This window comes from Uranotaenia lowii, chromosome 2 (genome assembly GCF_029784155.1).
Source record: "Uranotaenia lowii strain MFRU-FL chromosome 2, ASM2978415v1, whole genome shotgun sequence".
Classification (NCBI taxonomy): domain Eukaryota; kingdom Metazoa; phylum Arthropoda; class Insecta; order Diptera; family Culicidae; genus Uranotaenia; species Uranotaenia lowii.
In genome coordinates, this window is record NC_073692.1 from 410,576,647 (window position 1) to 410,594,463 (window position 17,817).

Consider the following 17,817-nt stretch of genomic DNA (forward strand, 5'->3'; position numbering starts at 1 on the left):
GATTTGTGAGACAGTACAGACAGTAAAATTAACTATTTGCTGACAGATAGGAAATATCAAAACATCAACAAGTGAGCAGCACGATCATGCTCTCTACTGTTATGCAACAACATTGCAGCTCGTAAAATTGTATAGGATAGACCGCGGCTACCGGACGTGTCAGCACAATGGGTCATTGAATAAAAGTTCAAGCAAACTGCGCCAATCAATTCTGCTCTGCTGCTACTATTACGACACGGATGTCACACCATTGAAAACGGTAGCGCTTTCAAATTTGTTTTAATTTAATCGGAACACTTGTTAACATGATTTGATCGGTTTTCCAAACAGTGATAACGATCAATCGTTTAACTTTTACTCATCTTACTCATCTACATTTTCTACTAAATGTTTGCATTCCTTAAAAAATTGGAATCATTACTTGAGCAGGCTATTGTCAGCTATTATTTGCAATGGCTTCTAAGTAAATTCAGACGAGCTATTTTAGTGATATCCTCAGTCGACTCATATTGCCCGGGCTTTGTGAATGGGTCCAGTCAAAACATGACTGTAACCACCTTTATCAGAGAGCTAATTGTTGTCCGGCACGTGGCGGCTGCTTTGCATGCTCGAGGGAAGTAACCAATTAAATGTTGATCGAATTATTGTTAAATGTACATCGAGACATTTCTGTCCTGGAAGCTCTTCACATCTCATCGTAACGATACGTAACGAATAAATTTTCGAAATTTACGATCTCTTTGAACAAATCAAATTAGTTTGTTAAAATTTGTGATGTTCTGCTCATCAATAACCTCTATTGCACACACAAATTATCGAATGACTCGACGCACGTAGTTGGTGTACGAGATTAAAATTATCACTTCCCAATCCCTCATCATTCAGCAGTGCCACTATACAGTCAGACAGACAGTTGTTGATTTGAGATGAATATGTTAATGAAAGTTATTACCTGCTAGTGGAGCTGAAGTTGATCACAAGTTCAAGGCTAGTAGGGTACAAAGCTAGCGTTAGACCGAGTTCAGGCAGTTGGGATCGCGTGATGTGTGTCATTCGAAATGCAAAATCAGTTTCCGGAAAAAGTTGACACATTTCTTTGAGGAAGATTGGATCGACAATTATCCACGTTTCCTCCGTGCAACTTTGACACATTCACTCAGATTGTGAAACTACTGCCGCAATTTTAGTGAGAGAAGGAAACAAGCTTCAAAATCGCAATACAGAATTCCTCCAATTGATTTCTTTCTGGCAGCAGACGATTTTCGGTAGCACAAACGTGAATCATACAATACAATCATCTCTAGAATAGAAAACGCAATCCAAAAATCAATGCATCTTATTTGCATTTCATTACGCCGAATTTCCTCGCCCCAGTTTTGTGAACTTTTTTTCCTTGTTGAAATAAGAATAGTAGGTAACAGAAGTGGAGCAGTTGCAAGACAAAAAAAACACAATTTCTATTAGTATCAAACCATCTTTACATGAGCTAGCGGACAATTTTGTTGTTTAACGTACATATATTGAAATATCTCAGATAGAAGTACTAATAAGAAGACTATAGATAAGCTTTTCTAAAACGTATAGTCATGATAATTAAATCTAATTACAATTTCCCGAACGAAATGCAATGTTATGTAAAATTGTCCTCCTTACCCATGACATGACACCCCATGTATGGGAGATAAGGCATAATAGACACCTTAAGGGGGGGGTAGGGTCTAACGGGTAAAAAAAACACCATTTTCACGATTTTTTTCTAGAGCTATCGTTCAAACAAATGTATTCAAATTTTTTGCATTATACAAAGCATTGTTAAAAGAACATTTAGTAATTTTTTCGTAGAAAAATATTGAAAAATGAACCGGTGACGGAGCACTTTCGAGGATGCCTTTTAGAAAACAGGATTTGCGGTGGACACTGTATCTCAGCACAGAATCATCTGAAGTCAAAAAATCAGAGCAAAATATTTTTAATAGATGTTTTTCTGGACCCCAACGTTTTTATTTAACTAAAAAAATTTTTTATGAAATTTTTGTGGCTGTTTGAAGTAAAAACTACGATTTTTCACGAAAAAATCCGCCATTTTTTATCTGTAAAATCTCCCCAAAGTAAAAAAAATGAAAAAGAAAAACGTTGGGGTCTGGTATTTTATATGTAGAAAATATGTTCCAAATTTGAAAAGAATCGGATAAGTAGTTTTCAAATGACGATGTCCACGGACTTTAAAAATGTGGTTTCGAGAAAAACGCGTTTGAAGTTTCTGCTCTTGCTTTCTTGCAGTATTAGATAGGAGGAGATAAAGGCCTATAATTTCTACAGTTTTGCTTCAATTGACTTGAAAATTTGACACAACATTGTTGAAATGTTTTACAATAAGAAAATAAAAAAATAAAAAAATCGATTTTTGAAAGTGTTAGACCCTACCCCCCCCCCCCCCCCCCCTTAAGGAAAATCGCTTCCCGATCATCTCCTGGCTGTACCCAAATTTTTCAAGTATTGTGCAAGTTTGAAACAATACATGAAAGTTTGAGGTTTGAAAGTTTGCAAGGCAGGAGACAATGCAACCTTACATACAAGTACTTACGTCCACCCGATCAGAAGAGAAAAACAAAATTATATCAAGATAAGATATTTTATATTCAATTTTTCCTATCAAAATGAGATATAATTTAGCACTCGTAGGATGTTAAAATATCTCAAATTGTTACAAAAATTCCATGCAAGCAAAACTAAATTATATCACCCCTTGATAGCATTATATCAATTTTATATCTCACTCAGATAGGGTTAAAAAACCAAAAATGTAAACATATGCAATGCATACAAGCTTGTGTTCGATTTTTGTCTTATACGCATTCACTTGTATGCAATGTTGAATTACCTCCTGACTTGTATTCAAACTTTCATGCAATGTTTCCAAGTTGTACAATTTTAGAAAAAAATGAGATATTTACCAGCCGAAAGATTCGAAACTCGACCTGCAGATGTGCGCTGCCGCTACCACAGAACCATGCCTGGTGCTTTGAAATGAGATCTTCAAACTTCCAATAGAAGTTTTCGAAGCATTCTCGATCAAGAGAGCCCGATCAGGAGGGAAAAACTAAATTATATCAAGATGAGATATTTTGATACTATTTTTTTCCTATATGTTTGAGTTATTATTCAGTACTCGTAGGATGTTAAAATATCTCAAATTATAAAAAAATGCGAGAATCTATGCGATTATAGCTAAATTATGTATATCAATTTTTGATGTGCTCCTTCCAAGAATATATCTCATTCAGATAGCATAGTTTGATATTGGGCAGAACAAAACCTATCAAAATTATAACTTATCAAGATATGAGTACTTCGAGAAAAATTTCTAGTTAAATGTCAATCACCCGCATTATTTGCTAAAACCATGCTCTATTTCTGGTTTCCCGAAAATTGGATTCAATTTTATGGATCTGTTGAGCGAAACTCATTCAAGGACGGTTTGAGTCGTTGGCTTTGATGTCCGTGTTTCATGGAAAATTATATGCATATCAAAATAAGATACGATTATAATATTTCATGACAATTTGAAATAAATTTTTCATTGATGAAAGTGAGTTTAATTCTTTTCAAGAATTTCAATCAAAATAAGATATTACCCAGATTCAAGAAACATAGAGTGAAAATAAAATTCTAACTGAAAACGATATAAATATCTCGTTGAAATATGTTTTAGTTATTATTTTGATATGCTCTACTGATCGGGAATTCTTTGTATTTTACAAACAAACCTAGATTATTTTGTTACTGCTTTGTTTGATGAATCTACGCCTCACGGTTTAGTGCAAAATGCATCGATCATGAATGATAAATGAAAAAAAATCACCTTGACCAGGAATCAAACTCGAGTCTACTGATTACCTTTCCGACACCTTACCAGTAGGTCAAATCGACAGATGAAACAAGTCAAGCTGTAGCTCTATTATTAAATTGACTTCATCGAGTCGAATTCGCTGCTAGATTCCCCGGCAGAAAACGCTCATCTTGCCTCGAAAAGTGGTGCTTATACTACCCCACGGGGGTTCTCATTATACCCCTACAGTGACTGGTTTTCAGCTTTCGGCCAAAAATTTTAAAATGCATTTTTGAACGTTTTTATCTACTTTTTCAAGTTTCATCCAATTAGGCAATAGCAGGGTGGCCAGCGAGTTTTCATTTTCAAATTCCCGGTTTTTTCCCGGTTTTTCCGAATGAGATTTTATGGTTTTCCCTGTTTCAAAATGCTCAAATGAATATTTCCATCGGGTTTTTTAACCAAACATTGAGATATGTTTATGCAAGATGAACGTAAAAGTGTGAAAGGATCTATTTTTTTTAGTTTAATCTTGAATCTCCAAGATTATTTGAATTACAGTCATGTAAACACGGTAAGAAAATAATTCTAGTTCTTAACCGAAAATTGTTGTCTTCTTTTCAGTCATTCACGCTACCTTCGCCTATAAGGAAAAATGCTTAATTTTTTTTTAGCCTGAAAACTATAGTTTTAAAATTTCAAGTTGAAAAACTGATTTTCAGTCCTATCTCAAAAGTGCATGTTTTATTCGATTTTTCAATTTGAAATTTTACTAGTTTAAGCGAAAAATTTAAACAAAAATCACATTAAACTTAGTGTCTTGTTACATCTTCTGCCTTCTGTGCGTTTATCAATTAACCGAATAAAATGGTGGCATCTAATGGTGGTTTCCGGCATTTTTCCCGAATGGGACAATTCCCAATTTTCAAAAGTTATAATTGAGCTAAATTATTAGAAAACATGTTCGAAACCAAATAAAATAAGTGCTTCGAGGTTATGTCGTTTCTCCGAAATTTTATGTTTGATTTTTGAACTTACGTTTATACACTAATAAATAATAGTACATAAAACACAAACAAAGAAGTTTGCTGATTTTTTTTTAAATTTTATTAATGAAACAAAAATTTGAAGTATGGTTAAGATCAATTTGGTTTTTTTTATATATAAAGGTATTGTAAACTCAATCGAAAACAATTGAAAATATCACGTCAAAAAATCACCTCGTTAATTTTATTTAAAAACAACCTTCGATCATCAGATCTCTGTAAAAAGTAGCTTTTCAGAAAATTAGTCGTCTGAGTTAGGTCTTCATGGATGAATAACTGAATTTATATCTCTTTTTAAACGTTCTATTAACATTCAAATTTTTGCATCAAATTTATTCAATATTTTGGTCGGACTCTTAACTCCCACAGTTTAAATGTGTTTGTAAGATTTTCGCTAATTTTCACGTTTCAGTATAAAGTGTTTTCCTGAAAAAAATTAGCTTCTGGTGCAGATTCGAACATCGTCAATTCTGGACTAGTGTATAATAATTCCAATTAATATAAGATAGATGTTAGGATTAAATCTTAGTTTTCAAGATGTGGATTTAATCGAAAACTTTGTGATTTTAACGTATGAATTCACATCAGAATTATTAAGTCGCAGCATCTAGAAACTTTGTAAATTCCCTTCACTTTTTTCTCGATTCAAAATTTGAAGATATATTTTTTCAAGATATTCGCAAACTAAGCGCACAACGGTACAAAATCATTAATTAATTAACGCTTTAAATGTTAACTACCAAGACTTAACGTAAACTTATTAAAAACTTCGTAGTTGTAAAATGTTTATTTATTTTAAAAACTTTTTTTATTCACTGCAGTGCACAACATGCGTCATTCTACGACGATTCTTTGCTCGACAAATGTATGCGATTAGTTCAAAAATCTATTTTTTATATATTCCCGGCTTTTGCCTCATTAATATAAAATCCCAACATTTCCCCGCTCTTCCCGAATGGCTAACAATCCTGAAATAAACGACTATAGATTGTTAAGTTTCTAAGAAACGGTAACGTCATTATAGAATGAATGAATTTGAGGAATTAATATGGGAAAACAATCTATAAACAATTTTCCCGGTTTTTATTTAAAATTCCCGGTTTTTTCCCGGTTTTCCCGGTCCTATTTTCAATTCCCGGTTTTTTCCCGGTATTCCCGGTTCGCTGGCCACCCTGCAATAGACTATTTGAGTGTCTGAACACGAAACAATGATGTAATTCACATATTATAGCTGTTCTCTATGGTTAAATAAGCGTCTTCCTTAAGGTGGCCATTATGCCCTTTTTCCCCCTACACATCATTTCAAACTGTTTAAAATAATTTTTGAGGAAAAATATAAAATCATGAATCGAAGGGGTAAGAAAAAAAATTTCTTTAAATATTCGTTTAATGAGGAAAAGTAAACAAATAGAAAACTTTTATAACTTTTTACACAGAACTCAAAATTACATGAAGTCTTGAGGAAAGTTGATAAATGATTTGAAACTTTCATTTTAAATTTTTAGGTTTTTGTTTTAAAGATTAGTCAAAAAGTGCAGAACTTTCTTTAATAATTTTAAACTATTTCAAAAGTTATTTCAATAACAAAAGCTGATAGAAAAATTGCATATGTAGATTAAGGACACCAAAATAAATCAAAATTACGTTTTAAATCCATTGCACCTCGGAAAAATCTAAATTTTGTTGTAATTTATCAAAACCTTCAAGTTGAGCATTGACAAGAAAAAAGTAAAAAAATAATAAATGTGGCTGAAATTGGTTTCTTGAAGAATATTTCATATCAGCATAACATTTGTAATGTCATAAGCGATTTTTTAAAATTAAAAATGTTGAGTTATAAGGTAGAGGGTATTAGATTTTAGATTTGTTTTGCTAATTCTGTGGAGCATCGTGAGAGGTAAACACCTGTTACATGGTGTCCAACTTGTCGATGTATAAAATTAGTGTTCGATGAAATTATTTTGAAGTTAAAACTCTAAACTTTTTTAGTTATACTTCTTAAAAAAAATCCCATTCTTAAAACGAGGTAAGTTTTCTATATTTCAAGTTAAGAGTTTTATTCAAAAGGTTAATTGAATTGCAAACCTAAATTTACAATTAGAAATTAGTTTCAATTCGTGAACGTCTTATAGTGTCGTAAAATGAAATGTCTTAAGCCTAGGATGATTTACGACTTTCTTCCGAAAATGCTCCGACTTGCTCGTTAACAATTATTTTTAAACACCTTTTAAGATCAAGTAATTTCTCGATACTACGCTTAAAATTTTACTAGGAAAAAATCTTCAATGGAGGAGGAGAGTAAAACCCCAGATAACAAAGCCCCCCCCCCCCCTTTGCAGGACGAAGATGGGAAATTAAGCTTCTTCACCTTGCACATTATTTTTAAACATTTGATCTTTGTTTGACATTCTGAATTTACAATATAGGGTAACAGACTTGTTTTGGATCAGAGGACGAATTTTGGAGCCCTCTTATAAAGCAACTAATTATGATTTTTTTTTAACAAATATTGTTGAAACCCGGGCACTTAATACTAAGCACTTATTGTTATCATTTTAGAGAAAACTACGGCTAGGCCAACCATGTGGTGAATACCGCAAAAGATTCTGGAACAAGGGAGAAATAAACGTAGAGTTCCCTACCAATTGCTTCATATGGATTACTTATATACCTACAAAATAATTTGAAAATTGCTAAACTAATCGCATTACATTATGTATTAAGAAAATTATGCAATAAAAACGTTTAAAATAGTAGAAAAGGTGAGATCTCACCAAAAAAGACTAGAAACCTCTTCGTCTATAGTTCGGACCGACTATCGTTTAGATTTCTTCTGAACTCCCCCAACCGGGTTTAAGCATTCTAACACAAAGCACAAACCACTCCGAGAACATCCGCCGGTCAATTATGCTATCATTTTCCGCTTTTTAGTTCTATAATTTCCAGTATCCCTTTAATTGAATTAATATTTTTCATGGACGAAAACAAAAACGCGTGCTTTGCCCAAAAGTCATGGCTTACTCTCCGATGTAAAAGATTTGTCTTCAATGTATAAAAAGTAAAGCAAAACACTCAAAAAGTGATGAGATGTGAAAGGTGATGAGGTTCTCGAACAAGAAAAACAGATGAAAATGTTACAAAATCCTAAAGTTATGATAAAAAAATGGTGCAAAATACAAATTTATAGGTATTTCTTCATAGGAAGGAGTGATCTTCCAAAGTACTTACATCATCGTCCTCATCGTCTATGTTTTGTAGCTGCGAATTACTGAGCGCCATATTTTCGTCTTCTTTTCTTGAACTGCCCTCACTCCAATCCAGTCCCCGATATGACCCTTTCGAAATCACCGAATGTTGCTGCGGCAAGCTATCCAATTTCGCTAAATCACTACTGACACTTGCAGAAAGTCCACGACAGCAAGTAGGGTATGTACGTGCGAAAGCCGATGTTCAAATTTATTACGCCAGGCTTATAAACAATAAACTTTTGCCTTTTGCTGTTCTCCACTCTGATGGACGACGAACGGATGTTTAATGTTTATTCCCTCAGTCCAGCTTAGCTCAGCTCATCTGACGCGGCAAAAAGCTGCATGCGTTGTCCGATAAAAATTGCGCTCAACCTACCTACTAGGAGCACAATTACAACTGGCGTGGACCTTACTTCATTTGCACCTTTTCTGCAATGGCACTGGTTTTTTGGTAATTTATTTTGCTCATTTTTTGGAGTGACACAATAACTTTTTTTGATAGTTTCCCAAGTTATGCACTTTAGTTGAATTTCTTCGTTGCGATTTTGCCTCACTGATTCCGATTCATAGAAATTTCTGGCCCGTCAAAAATAACTCGTTCTCTGCGGTTGATAAGATATCGTAGATAGACTTTGTCTTCAACGATTTTTCGCGAATAACTTTATTATACGCATTAGATTATGCGATACGGTACCATACATATATTATATCACGCAAGTTTCTTTTTCCCTTATAGAAATCAATAAGCAAAAAATTAGGGATTTCTCTCTCTTTTTTTCCTCTGGCATTAGCACCCCACGATAAACATAAATACGTTCGGCCGAGACCGACCGGAAGGAACCGCAGAACGATTTCGTTTTTTCTTCTACGAATTGCTCTGTTTGCTGGTTGAATTATTGATTTTAAGACGATCGATGGCAGTACGGTTAATTGAACTGGAATACACTACATTGTTCGAAATGTTTATGTTTTTCTCAGAAAAGAAACACTTTCTTCCATTCGTTCGTTCTTTGTTTTTCTTGGGACAAAATTTGCTAGATTTTTTTCTGCCAATCCACCCACTCAATTATGTCGTAGACACAATGCAAATCATCCTGCACGGTAGCAGTTTGTTCAGCTTTGATTGCCAACAGTAGGTACACTCGCAGAACAACAAATAAACAAATAAACTGTAAAGTGTGTGATTCGACACCAACCAGCTATATGTAGACTATAGACCGCAGCGCGCAAAGATCCACCCAATCGTCCGATGGGACATTTTTGGAATGATGTAAATTTTTCCAATGGATTTTCCCTAGACCAGCCAGCAGCAAGTTGTGAATCAGAGGGAGGACTGAGTGAGTCTCGGAGACTCCATGTGAGAGCCAGCTCTCTTCCTGGCTCTCCCATTCTCGATTTTTGTTTTTCATTGTTTCATTTTTCATCAACGGAAGTGTTTCAGTTCGTCTGGTGCTAATAACATAATGCAACGTGATTTTATGATCGATGATGATGAGCTGTATTGCTCTTCAGGCTGTTAATTTTTAAATTTTGTTCTGTTGTTTTATTGTAAGTACGATGAATTTCTGAATGAAAGCTGTTTCAGGGGTTTAACAGTTTACAGACTATGTATTTGCACATTGCTTAGACCGTTGGATCTTCAATCTTTTTGAACGGTGTTGTAGCCAAAACGTATGTTTATGATGAGATTTTATTTCCTCCCAAACCAACACAGATGAATGTGTTTGTGGGTATCTATCATGCTGGCGAATCAACAAAATCTTAATAGAAACCCCGAGGAATCGAGAACAGCTGCACTGCAATGATGTAGGCAGTGAGAGATAGAGAGTAGGTATCCGGAAAGTGACCGCGCGCGCTTATTTGTATACTGGCATAGCTGGCTGGCGGTGTCAACAAAAACATACTACGGCCGTCATCGTCGTCGTCGTCGCTCTTTCTCCTGGTGCTTCTGCTTTCCGTTATCACATTGAAATTGTTTACGTTTAGTGCGGCATAAGTCACGGCGATATTGATCCAAGCGTAGATGTATGCGATAGTGATAAACTGCCAACCACGAGATTCGCGACCAGTCATGCTTTATGAAGATTCGTGAATATACTTTTAGTACAGTTCCAGGTGTTAATTTTTTCTTCTTTAAATACATGTTGGCAATCATTTTTCAAAAAAACGTTGATTCACTAAAGATTCCTGCGCTGATTGACATACGCATAGGGTTTTTTTTTCAAGGGAGTTTAACTATTAGTCTGTGGTTTAACCGCCAGGGTCATTCTTCCCTAAAATACGCATAGGGACATTAAAAATCACACAGACAGTGCTCACATACGCTGTTTGTGCAATAATATAGCAAATAAGCTTGAAAGGCAGATATTGTCCTTGGATGTCTTTTGACCTATGGGCTCTGATTAAGTTGAAAGATAATTGTTTAAAACGAGTAAAAAAAACATCCTAATGATAACAATTTTAAAGAAATGCTTGTGCACATTAACAAAAAACTGCACCATAAAAAGAAAACGTGTAAACGGATGTATTTTGAGAGATTACTAAATGATACTACCCACTCTAAACTCTGGAAAAACATCAACCAACTCTTGGGTAAATCTAAATCATCGACACCAATCACACTCACAGAAGGTGAAGAACTCATTACAGATAAAAAACTTGTTGGCAATAAATTTAACAGATATTTTTCTTCGATTGGATCAGATCTTGCTAAGAAAATACCCGTTGAAACTGAATTTGATGTCTTGTCCAACATCAACGAGGTTCAGAACACAATTTTCTTGCAACCAACGGATGAAAATGAAGTAAACTCAGTCATTATTACCCTTAAAAACAAAAAAAGCTGTGGGCCTGATAGTTTTCTCGTAAGTGTGTTAAAAAATAACAGCATTTTATTCACTCCCATCCTCAAACAGTTTTTTAACTCAATAATTGAATCTGGACGCTACCCAGATTGCCTAAAAACAGCAAAAGTGACTCCTATTTTTAAATCAGGCGATCCAGAAGATGTTAGCAACTATCGACCAATATCAAGTCTCAGCGTATTTAGCAAAGTTTTCGAGAAGTTACTAGTAAATAGAATTACCAATTTCCTCAATTGTAACAATGTTCTATATAGTATGCAATATGGGTTTAGAGCAGGCTCAAATACTCTTATTGCAATTTCTGAACTTGTGGATTCCATAATTAAAGAAATTGATTCCAAAAATATAGTTGGTGCTTTATTCTTGGACCTGAAAAAGGCGTTTGATACGCTTAATCATAGCATCTTACTGGAAAAATTAAATAAATATGGAATAAGGGGCAAAGCAAATGATATAATTCACAGTTATCTTTCGGATAGGAAACAATATGTAGTTGTTCAAGGAGTAGAGAGTGAAATTAGAAATATTGGTGTAGGCGTCCCACAAGGCAGCAATATAGGGCCACTACTTTTTCTTTTATATATTAATGATCTATGTAAACTTCCACTTTTAGGTACAGCAAGGCTTTTCGCAGATGACACAGCACTTTTCTATACAGGAAAATCTCCGAATGTCATAATCGATAACATGGAGCATGATTTAAAATTACTATCCGCATATTTTAACAGCAATTTGCTATCATTAAACTACACAAAAACAAAGTATATGATATTTCGCTCGGCCAGGAAAGTCTTACCACAACATAGAGACCCTAGCATGAACCAGTTTGTTATAGAAGAAGTAAAAAACTTCAAATACTTAGGTATTCACTTGGATAGTACTCTTTCGTGGAATTGCCATATAAAAAACCTAGAAAAAAGAATTTCTCCTCTTTGCGGTGTCCTCTGGAGACTACGACGTTTTGTGCCTCAACATGTCTTGTTGAAATTCTATTACGCTTTTATCCATTCAATTTTACACTACCTTATCTCAGTTTGGGGTCGAGCATCTCAATCACATTTACAAAAGCTGCAATCCTTGCAAAACAGATGTCTAAAAAATATTTACAACCTCCCTATTTTACATCCAACCAAACTTGTTTACTCCTCCAGTGCTCATAACATCTTACCATTAGTAGACCTTTGTGACTTCCAAACTATCATGTATGTTTTTGACAATATGCACTCATCAAATACCATCCAAAATATCAACTTTAGAGCTGCAATAAGAACACACAATACTCGTCATTTAAATTATTTACAACGCTGTCGGTCATTAACAACTTTAGGACAGAAAAGAATTTCTTTCATCGGACCAACCAAATATAATAACTTACCCAATGATCTGAAAGAAACAAATCGTCGATCCATATTCAAAAACAAACTGCTTCAAATGTTTAAAGAAAAAATAAGTCGTTAAACAAGTCGAACAAAGCTAGCTTTAAGTGTAAAGATTTATAATTTTGTAGCGTTAATTTTTTATAATTTTTTTACTTGAAGTGTTAGTTTTTTTTTAATTTAGTATAGTTTTATTGTATAATTAGTTTAACTTTGTTTCAACATGAATCTCTTCAAAGGAAACTTTTTCCATTGAGATTCATAGTCTAAATTAGTGTAAATAATATTCATCACATTTCCTCGCAATTAATTAAATAATTTTTGTGTTCTCAGCATGAGTAGATTTTGCTCGCGTATTAATTTTTCTTTTTCAATTGCTGCCAGACGTGCTGAGAACAGTAGCGTCCATTACCAGGGGGCTCAAATGAGCCTTTTGGTGTGGGGGAGTGTGGTGGGCCGCTACAAAAATTTCTTTCATAAAAAAAAAAAAAAAAAGAAAGAAAAAAAAAACATACGCTGTTTCCAATTCTATCGATGCGTACATCTTGTTCGGGTACATCGGATGGGTGCTAGGGTAAGTGTACCTAAGACAACGGCTTAAGGAAGCTTTTTTCAGTAATTCAATAGAATTGCCTTGCATGATGATTTGAAACTGATATTTATTCATTAAACTTTATTTCGAATACTGTTTTATGAAACTATGTAGGAAATAGATCAATCCATTACGTACTTTTGAGTCAATTTATGATTTATTTTTCCCATTCAAGTTCCTCCATTGTCGTACCAGGTTTCTAATTCCGTCGTACAAGCTGGGTTGCCAGGTGCCCAGATTTGTCTGTTAAACCAAGACTTTTGGCCCTTCGTCCAGATATTGGTCAGACACAGATTTTGCCCAGATTTTTGCTGAGAGTGCCCAGTTTTCTCAGACTTTCAAAATTGAGTGATGAAATAAATATTCATGCATCGGATTTGCCAGACTAAAATGAAATCTCTCTTGTATTCATTGGTATTTGACCAATCATAAATTAAACAATTCTTTTTTTAAATAAGATCGGCATGGTATGGTAGGAAACAGTGTTTGTTATATAGTTCTCAACTCGAAAATAACCCGAATACCACCGAGATAATCTCGAAAACTCCATCCACCCCTTCCCCCCCTGCTCACACGCATCGTCAAATTTCTTGTTTTGTACCAAATTCGTGATCTCGCCTATGCACAGACACACACAGACTATTTTTCAAAATTGCCCAGATTTTTACTTCTCAGCACCTGGCATCCCTGCGTACAAGGAGACCGGAATTGTCTCAATTAATTCCACCCTCTTCACAAATACATTTAAAATTTTGCGGTTGCGGTTCATGCAATTAGCATCAGCTTACATCGAACGGATCAACCGCGCAGGATAACAGCAGAAGTTCTCTCGAGTAACCAGTCGCAATAAGCTATAAAACTAGGATAGCTTTATTGTAAACAGGTCTACCATTGCTTGGCTAATGCATCTGCAGGCAGCAAAGTATTATACCTTCTATTCAATTCTACCGAAATTATCTCAAACTATTCCTCCCTCATGAGGGATAGATTTGAAATTTTGCGGTTGCGGTTCATACAAATGCGTTTATTTACTTTGCACGGATCAACCGCGCAGGATAACTGCAAAGTTCGAATGAGATCTGAGTCGCAATAAAATGGATTTGCCAAGAAATCCCAAGGTAGCGTTTTTGTAGCTAAGTACCATTGCTTGGCTAAGGCAATTGCAGGCAGAACAATATTAGACCTTACAAATTGAATCCACCCTGTAAATGTATTTTGTACCAACACACTCTCCAACGGACTGGGCTGCCATGATCCAGGAATTGTTCGTAAAATAAGATTTTATAACATTCAAACAGAAATTTTTCACAAATTACATGGCACAAATTTTCAAAGTAATTGCATATATTAAAAGAACATCAACATTTTTAATAGTACTATATGTTTTTCTACGCAATGAGACTGAATAGTAAAGACATTTGAGGAGAGGCAGAATAACACTTGCGTTTTATCAACATGTGTATTCTTATGCATGTGGGAACCCTGGCGAAGGATATCGACACAAAGAAACGCCACGTTGATTCGTGTAATGCGCATTAGACTGGTTCAGCTCATCTATTCAAGTTTTTTTGCGAGCGATAAAAGTTTTTGAAAAAATGTTTTTTTTTTTGGAAATTGACGCTTCGTTATTCTAACATTTCGTTGTTTGGGTTCAAATTTTTGGGAAATGACGTAGAGTATTCCAACTGAAATTAAACTTTTCGACTTTTTTCATTCAAATTGCAATATGTCAAAAACGACAAAACATCTTTTGTTGAAAATTCACTAAGAATTTATAAAAAATGCAGCAAACATGAGTCAAGTATTAAAACTTATATGGTAGTGTCGTGACTGGACGTTTTCCGAGAAATCAGAATATAAGTGGGTTTGATTTTGTTGAATTTTGAACGACTATAAGTACAAAAAATCATATCTACCTATTTTTTATCCAAACTTGTATTGAGATCCAAACCAGAGACTCATGAACTCATATTTCAAAGTTTAAATGATTCATTCATCCAAATTCTCTGGTCATTTTGACCTTCAACGGGAATTTTTTTTATCGTTTTTCCATGCATCGTAAAGATTCAATAAAAATCGAGGTTTTCGGTACAGTAATTGAAATTTTTCCTCGAGTTGATCCCCATTTAGAGAATTTCTGAAAACTGGAGAAGTATTAGTTTTAGTTTTCAAGGATCTCTCAGTGACCATTCTGTAGAGCAAAGCGTTTGGTCGTATGTGCGATATTGCAGTTTGAATGCAAGAAGCTTAAAAAGTCTAATTTTCAAATTATTGATGTATCTCAAGTTTCAAACACTTGAGAAAGGTTTAGTGTCATCAGATAATAGAACCAAAAATAATCAAATATTAAAATATGAAATAATTTTGAAGAAACAATTTCATTGGAGTTGAACGTTAGAAATGTGTAAAGTTGGAGATATTCTTGCGTGCACTCAAACGTTTATTAAATTAAACACGATACTGTTAGTAAATAATTTGTAAAACACCAACCACTAAGCTAAAACATCCATCAATTCTTTGTTCATTTGAAACCATGCATTATAAGCAATGCTGAATACATTCAAGTAATTTATCAATATAAATAGACTTTTTGCACTTATCTCCCAGCGCATCAAGTTCCTAGCTTCAAAATAAACAAAATTACTGTATTGTGTTGTGATTACTTGGAAATCTATTATGTTCATTCTCTATGAGTCCGACTGTGTTCAGCAAAAAATAGTAAAAATGAACGGGTCTAATTCCAATTCTTGCAAAACGGTTTCCTATTCCTGTCGCAAAATTACGACGAATTATGGGGCCCGAGCGATTTGATTTCAATCGAATATTGACAAATTTATATAGTTCAGATTAGTTTGAAATCATTTTTCTAATTTTATTTCAACACTTTTCTGTTGAATTTTATGATTTTGATCGTTATATGCATTGACCGGAAGCGATAAAATAAAGTAACACGTTGGGGGGATCACTAAGTTCGTTTTACAATATGGCGGAGTGCATCAATAATTCAATTCACTTCACGATTTCAATATCAAATAAATTAAGAAATAGTTTTAAAAGTGACAAATTTGTGATAGAAAATAAATTCACAAGCTTAAGTTTATCATGTGAAGTAGCCAATTAAAGTGGAAAGTGATTTTTCGGCTCTAAAACATGCATTCTTGAATTGCGACGAATCAGAGGGATACGACGGAGGAGGGTACACCTACCCTACTATTGTTTCGAATATTATTATCGAGCGCGAGCCACGCTTTATGCACTTGTTTCTCTTAACACTCATCTTACAATTTGTTAGATCTCTTTTTTCACCTTGACAAGGATGTCGTGAACGATCGGCCAGGTTTCCCTCTTGACCGTAGGCCGATTTCTTTCACACGCCTATTTCAAACACAATCCAAAGTGAAAGAACCGTCGTTTTTAAGCTCTCTTTGTTGACTGACTTCTCTGGGTTGAATGTCGAATCGGCTAGATTCAAACTCGACTTCTCAAAGATCTCTCACTCTTTTAGGAAACCGTCTCGTCTTTGAGTATTTTTCGAGCTCTCTCTCTCTGTTTCTGTGCACGTCCATTGATACTCAGAATGATATTAGTAATTCAGAACGTAACCGTACAAAGTGCTTATTAGGGTGGGTAATACAGATGTTTATTTTATTCATAGGTTGTCTTCACCTACATTATTTGATATTCGTTATAATTAATCCATAGCTATCAATATTCTCTACAAAGGATACCCTCAACAGAGTCGGTCGTGGCTTAACCACATACATATCACTAAAAAGGCAGGAGTGCAATCGATTCTAGCTTCTTCGTTGGATCTCAGGTCTTTGATTGCCGCGTCCTATTTCAGCCAACGAGTATTCTTCCGAGGTGACGCCGGTAATGTCATTTACTGTCGGTGCTTTACGCTGCGTGTTCTGTTGCCCATCGCTATCCGCCACTCGGAAAAGCTGTTCAAAGTGCGCAGTCCAACGACTTTTAAGTACATTTATCTGTTCTATCTGTCTATAATTGATCGGCTCGGTCTTTTAGCAATATCTTAGGACTTGTCCTCCTCCACCAAGATATCGAGAAACGTCATACAATAAACCTTTTCTGCAAACACACCTTTTGGTAGATATCGGCATTTATTGTTCCTTTTGTAGAGAAACTCGCTGACTTCAATCCGCAGGAGCAGATTGCTTATCACACAAGCACTTTCTGGCCAAATTTTTCCACCTCAATCGACTTCTCGTAGTCACTCACATCCTCCCCAATAGCTGCAGTGTAGAATTGTGGTCCCGGAAGTGTACTGGAATCCTCTTTTACATAAGTTTCATCGTCCATGAGAATGCACGCATCTGGCTTCAGCAAAATCCGATGATACAGCTTCCGGGCTCTGGTTTTGGCTCGTGATTTTTGTTCAGCCGTTTGTTTGGACACTTTCTGCTTCTTGTATGTCTTCAGGTTGTTCCGCTGTACCACTCCGATCGATGTCCCAGCTTTTTTCGTCAAATCTCGTATGGACATCGATCGATTCCGGTTTATGAGGTTGATTACCTTACGGTCCAGATTTGGGTCAGATGGTCTTGGTTTTCTGCCTCTTCCTGGTAAATCATCGAACGTATAGTGTTCCCCGCACTTGTGGATGATGGATTTTACGCTTGCCGGATGAATGCCGAAACGTTTCGCCCCTTCATTCATCGAGATGCCCTTCTCTCGCTTCCAAGTGTCCAAAACACGAATTTTAATTTCTTTTTTAATTCGCGACATTTTGGGAGAAACGAATGTTTCAAACGTAAACAAGGCGCTGGTTCACTCTTGACATATCAAGATGCTATATACAGGTGAGCACAGGCCCAAATATGTTTATAGTTAATTTTCGATAC

The 17,817-nt window shown here is 35.1% G+C and overlaps 2 protein-coding genes across 4 annotated transcripts in view; one reads left to right on the forward strand and one right to left on the reverse strand.

The window, feature by feature from the left end:
- The window catches only part of LOC129749744 (tetratricopeptide repeat protein 39B-like), a 40,252-nt gene extending 30,810 nt beyond the window's left edge, over positions 1-9,442 (reverse strand). Inside the window, exon 1 of the mRNA XM_055744810.1 lies at positions 8,104-9,442. Coding sequence (XP_055600785.1) covers positions 8,104-8,154 — 51 coding nt within the window. The 5' untranslated portion in view covers positions 8,155-9,442. The remainder of the gene's footprint in view (positions 1-8,103) is intronic.
- The window catches only part of LOC129749740 (SH3 and multiple ankyrin repeat domains protein 2), a 598,094-nt gene that overhangs the window by 516,619 nt on the left and 63,658 nt on the right, over positions 1-17,817 (forward strand). The gene's annotated exons all lie outside the window — the stretch shown is intronic.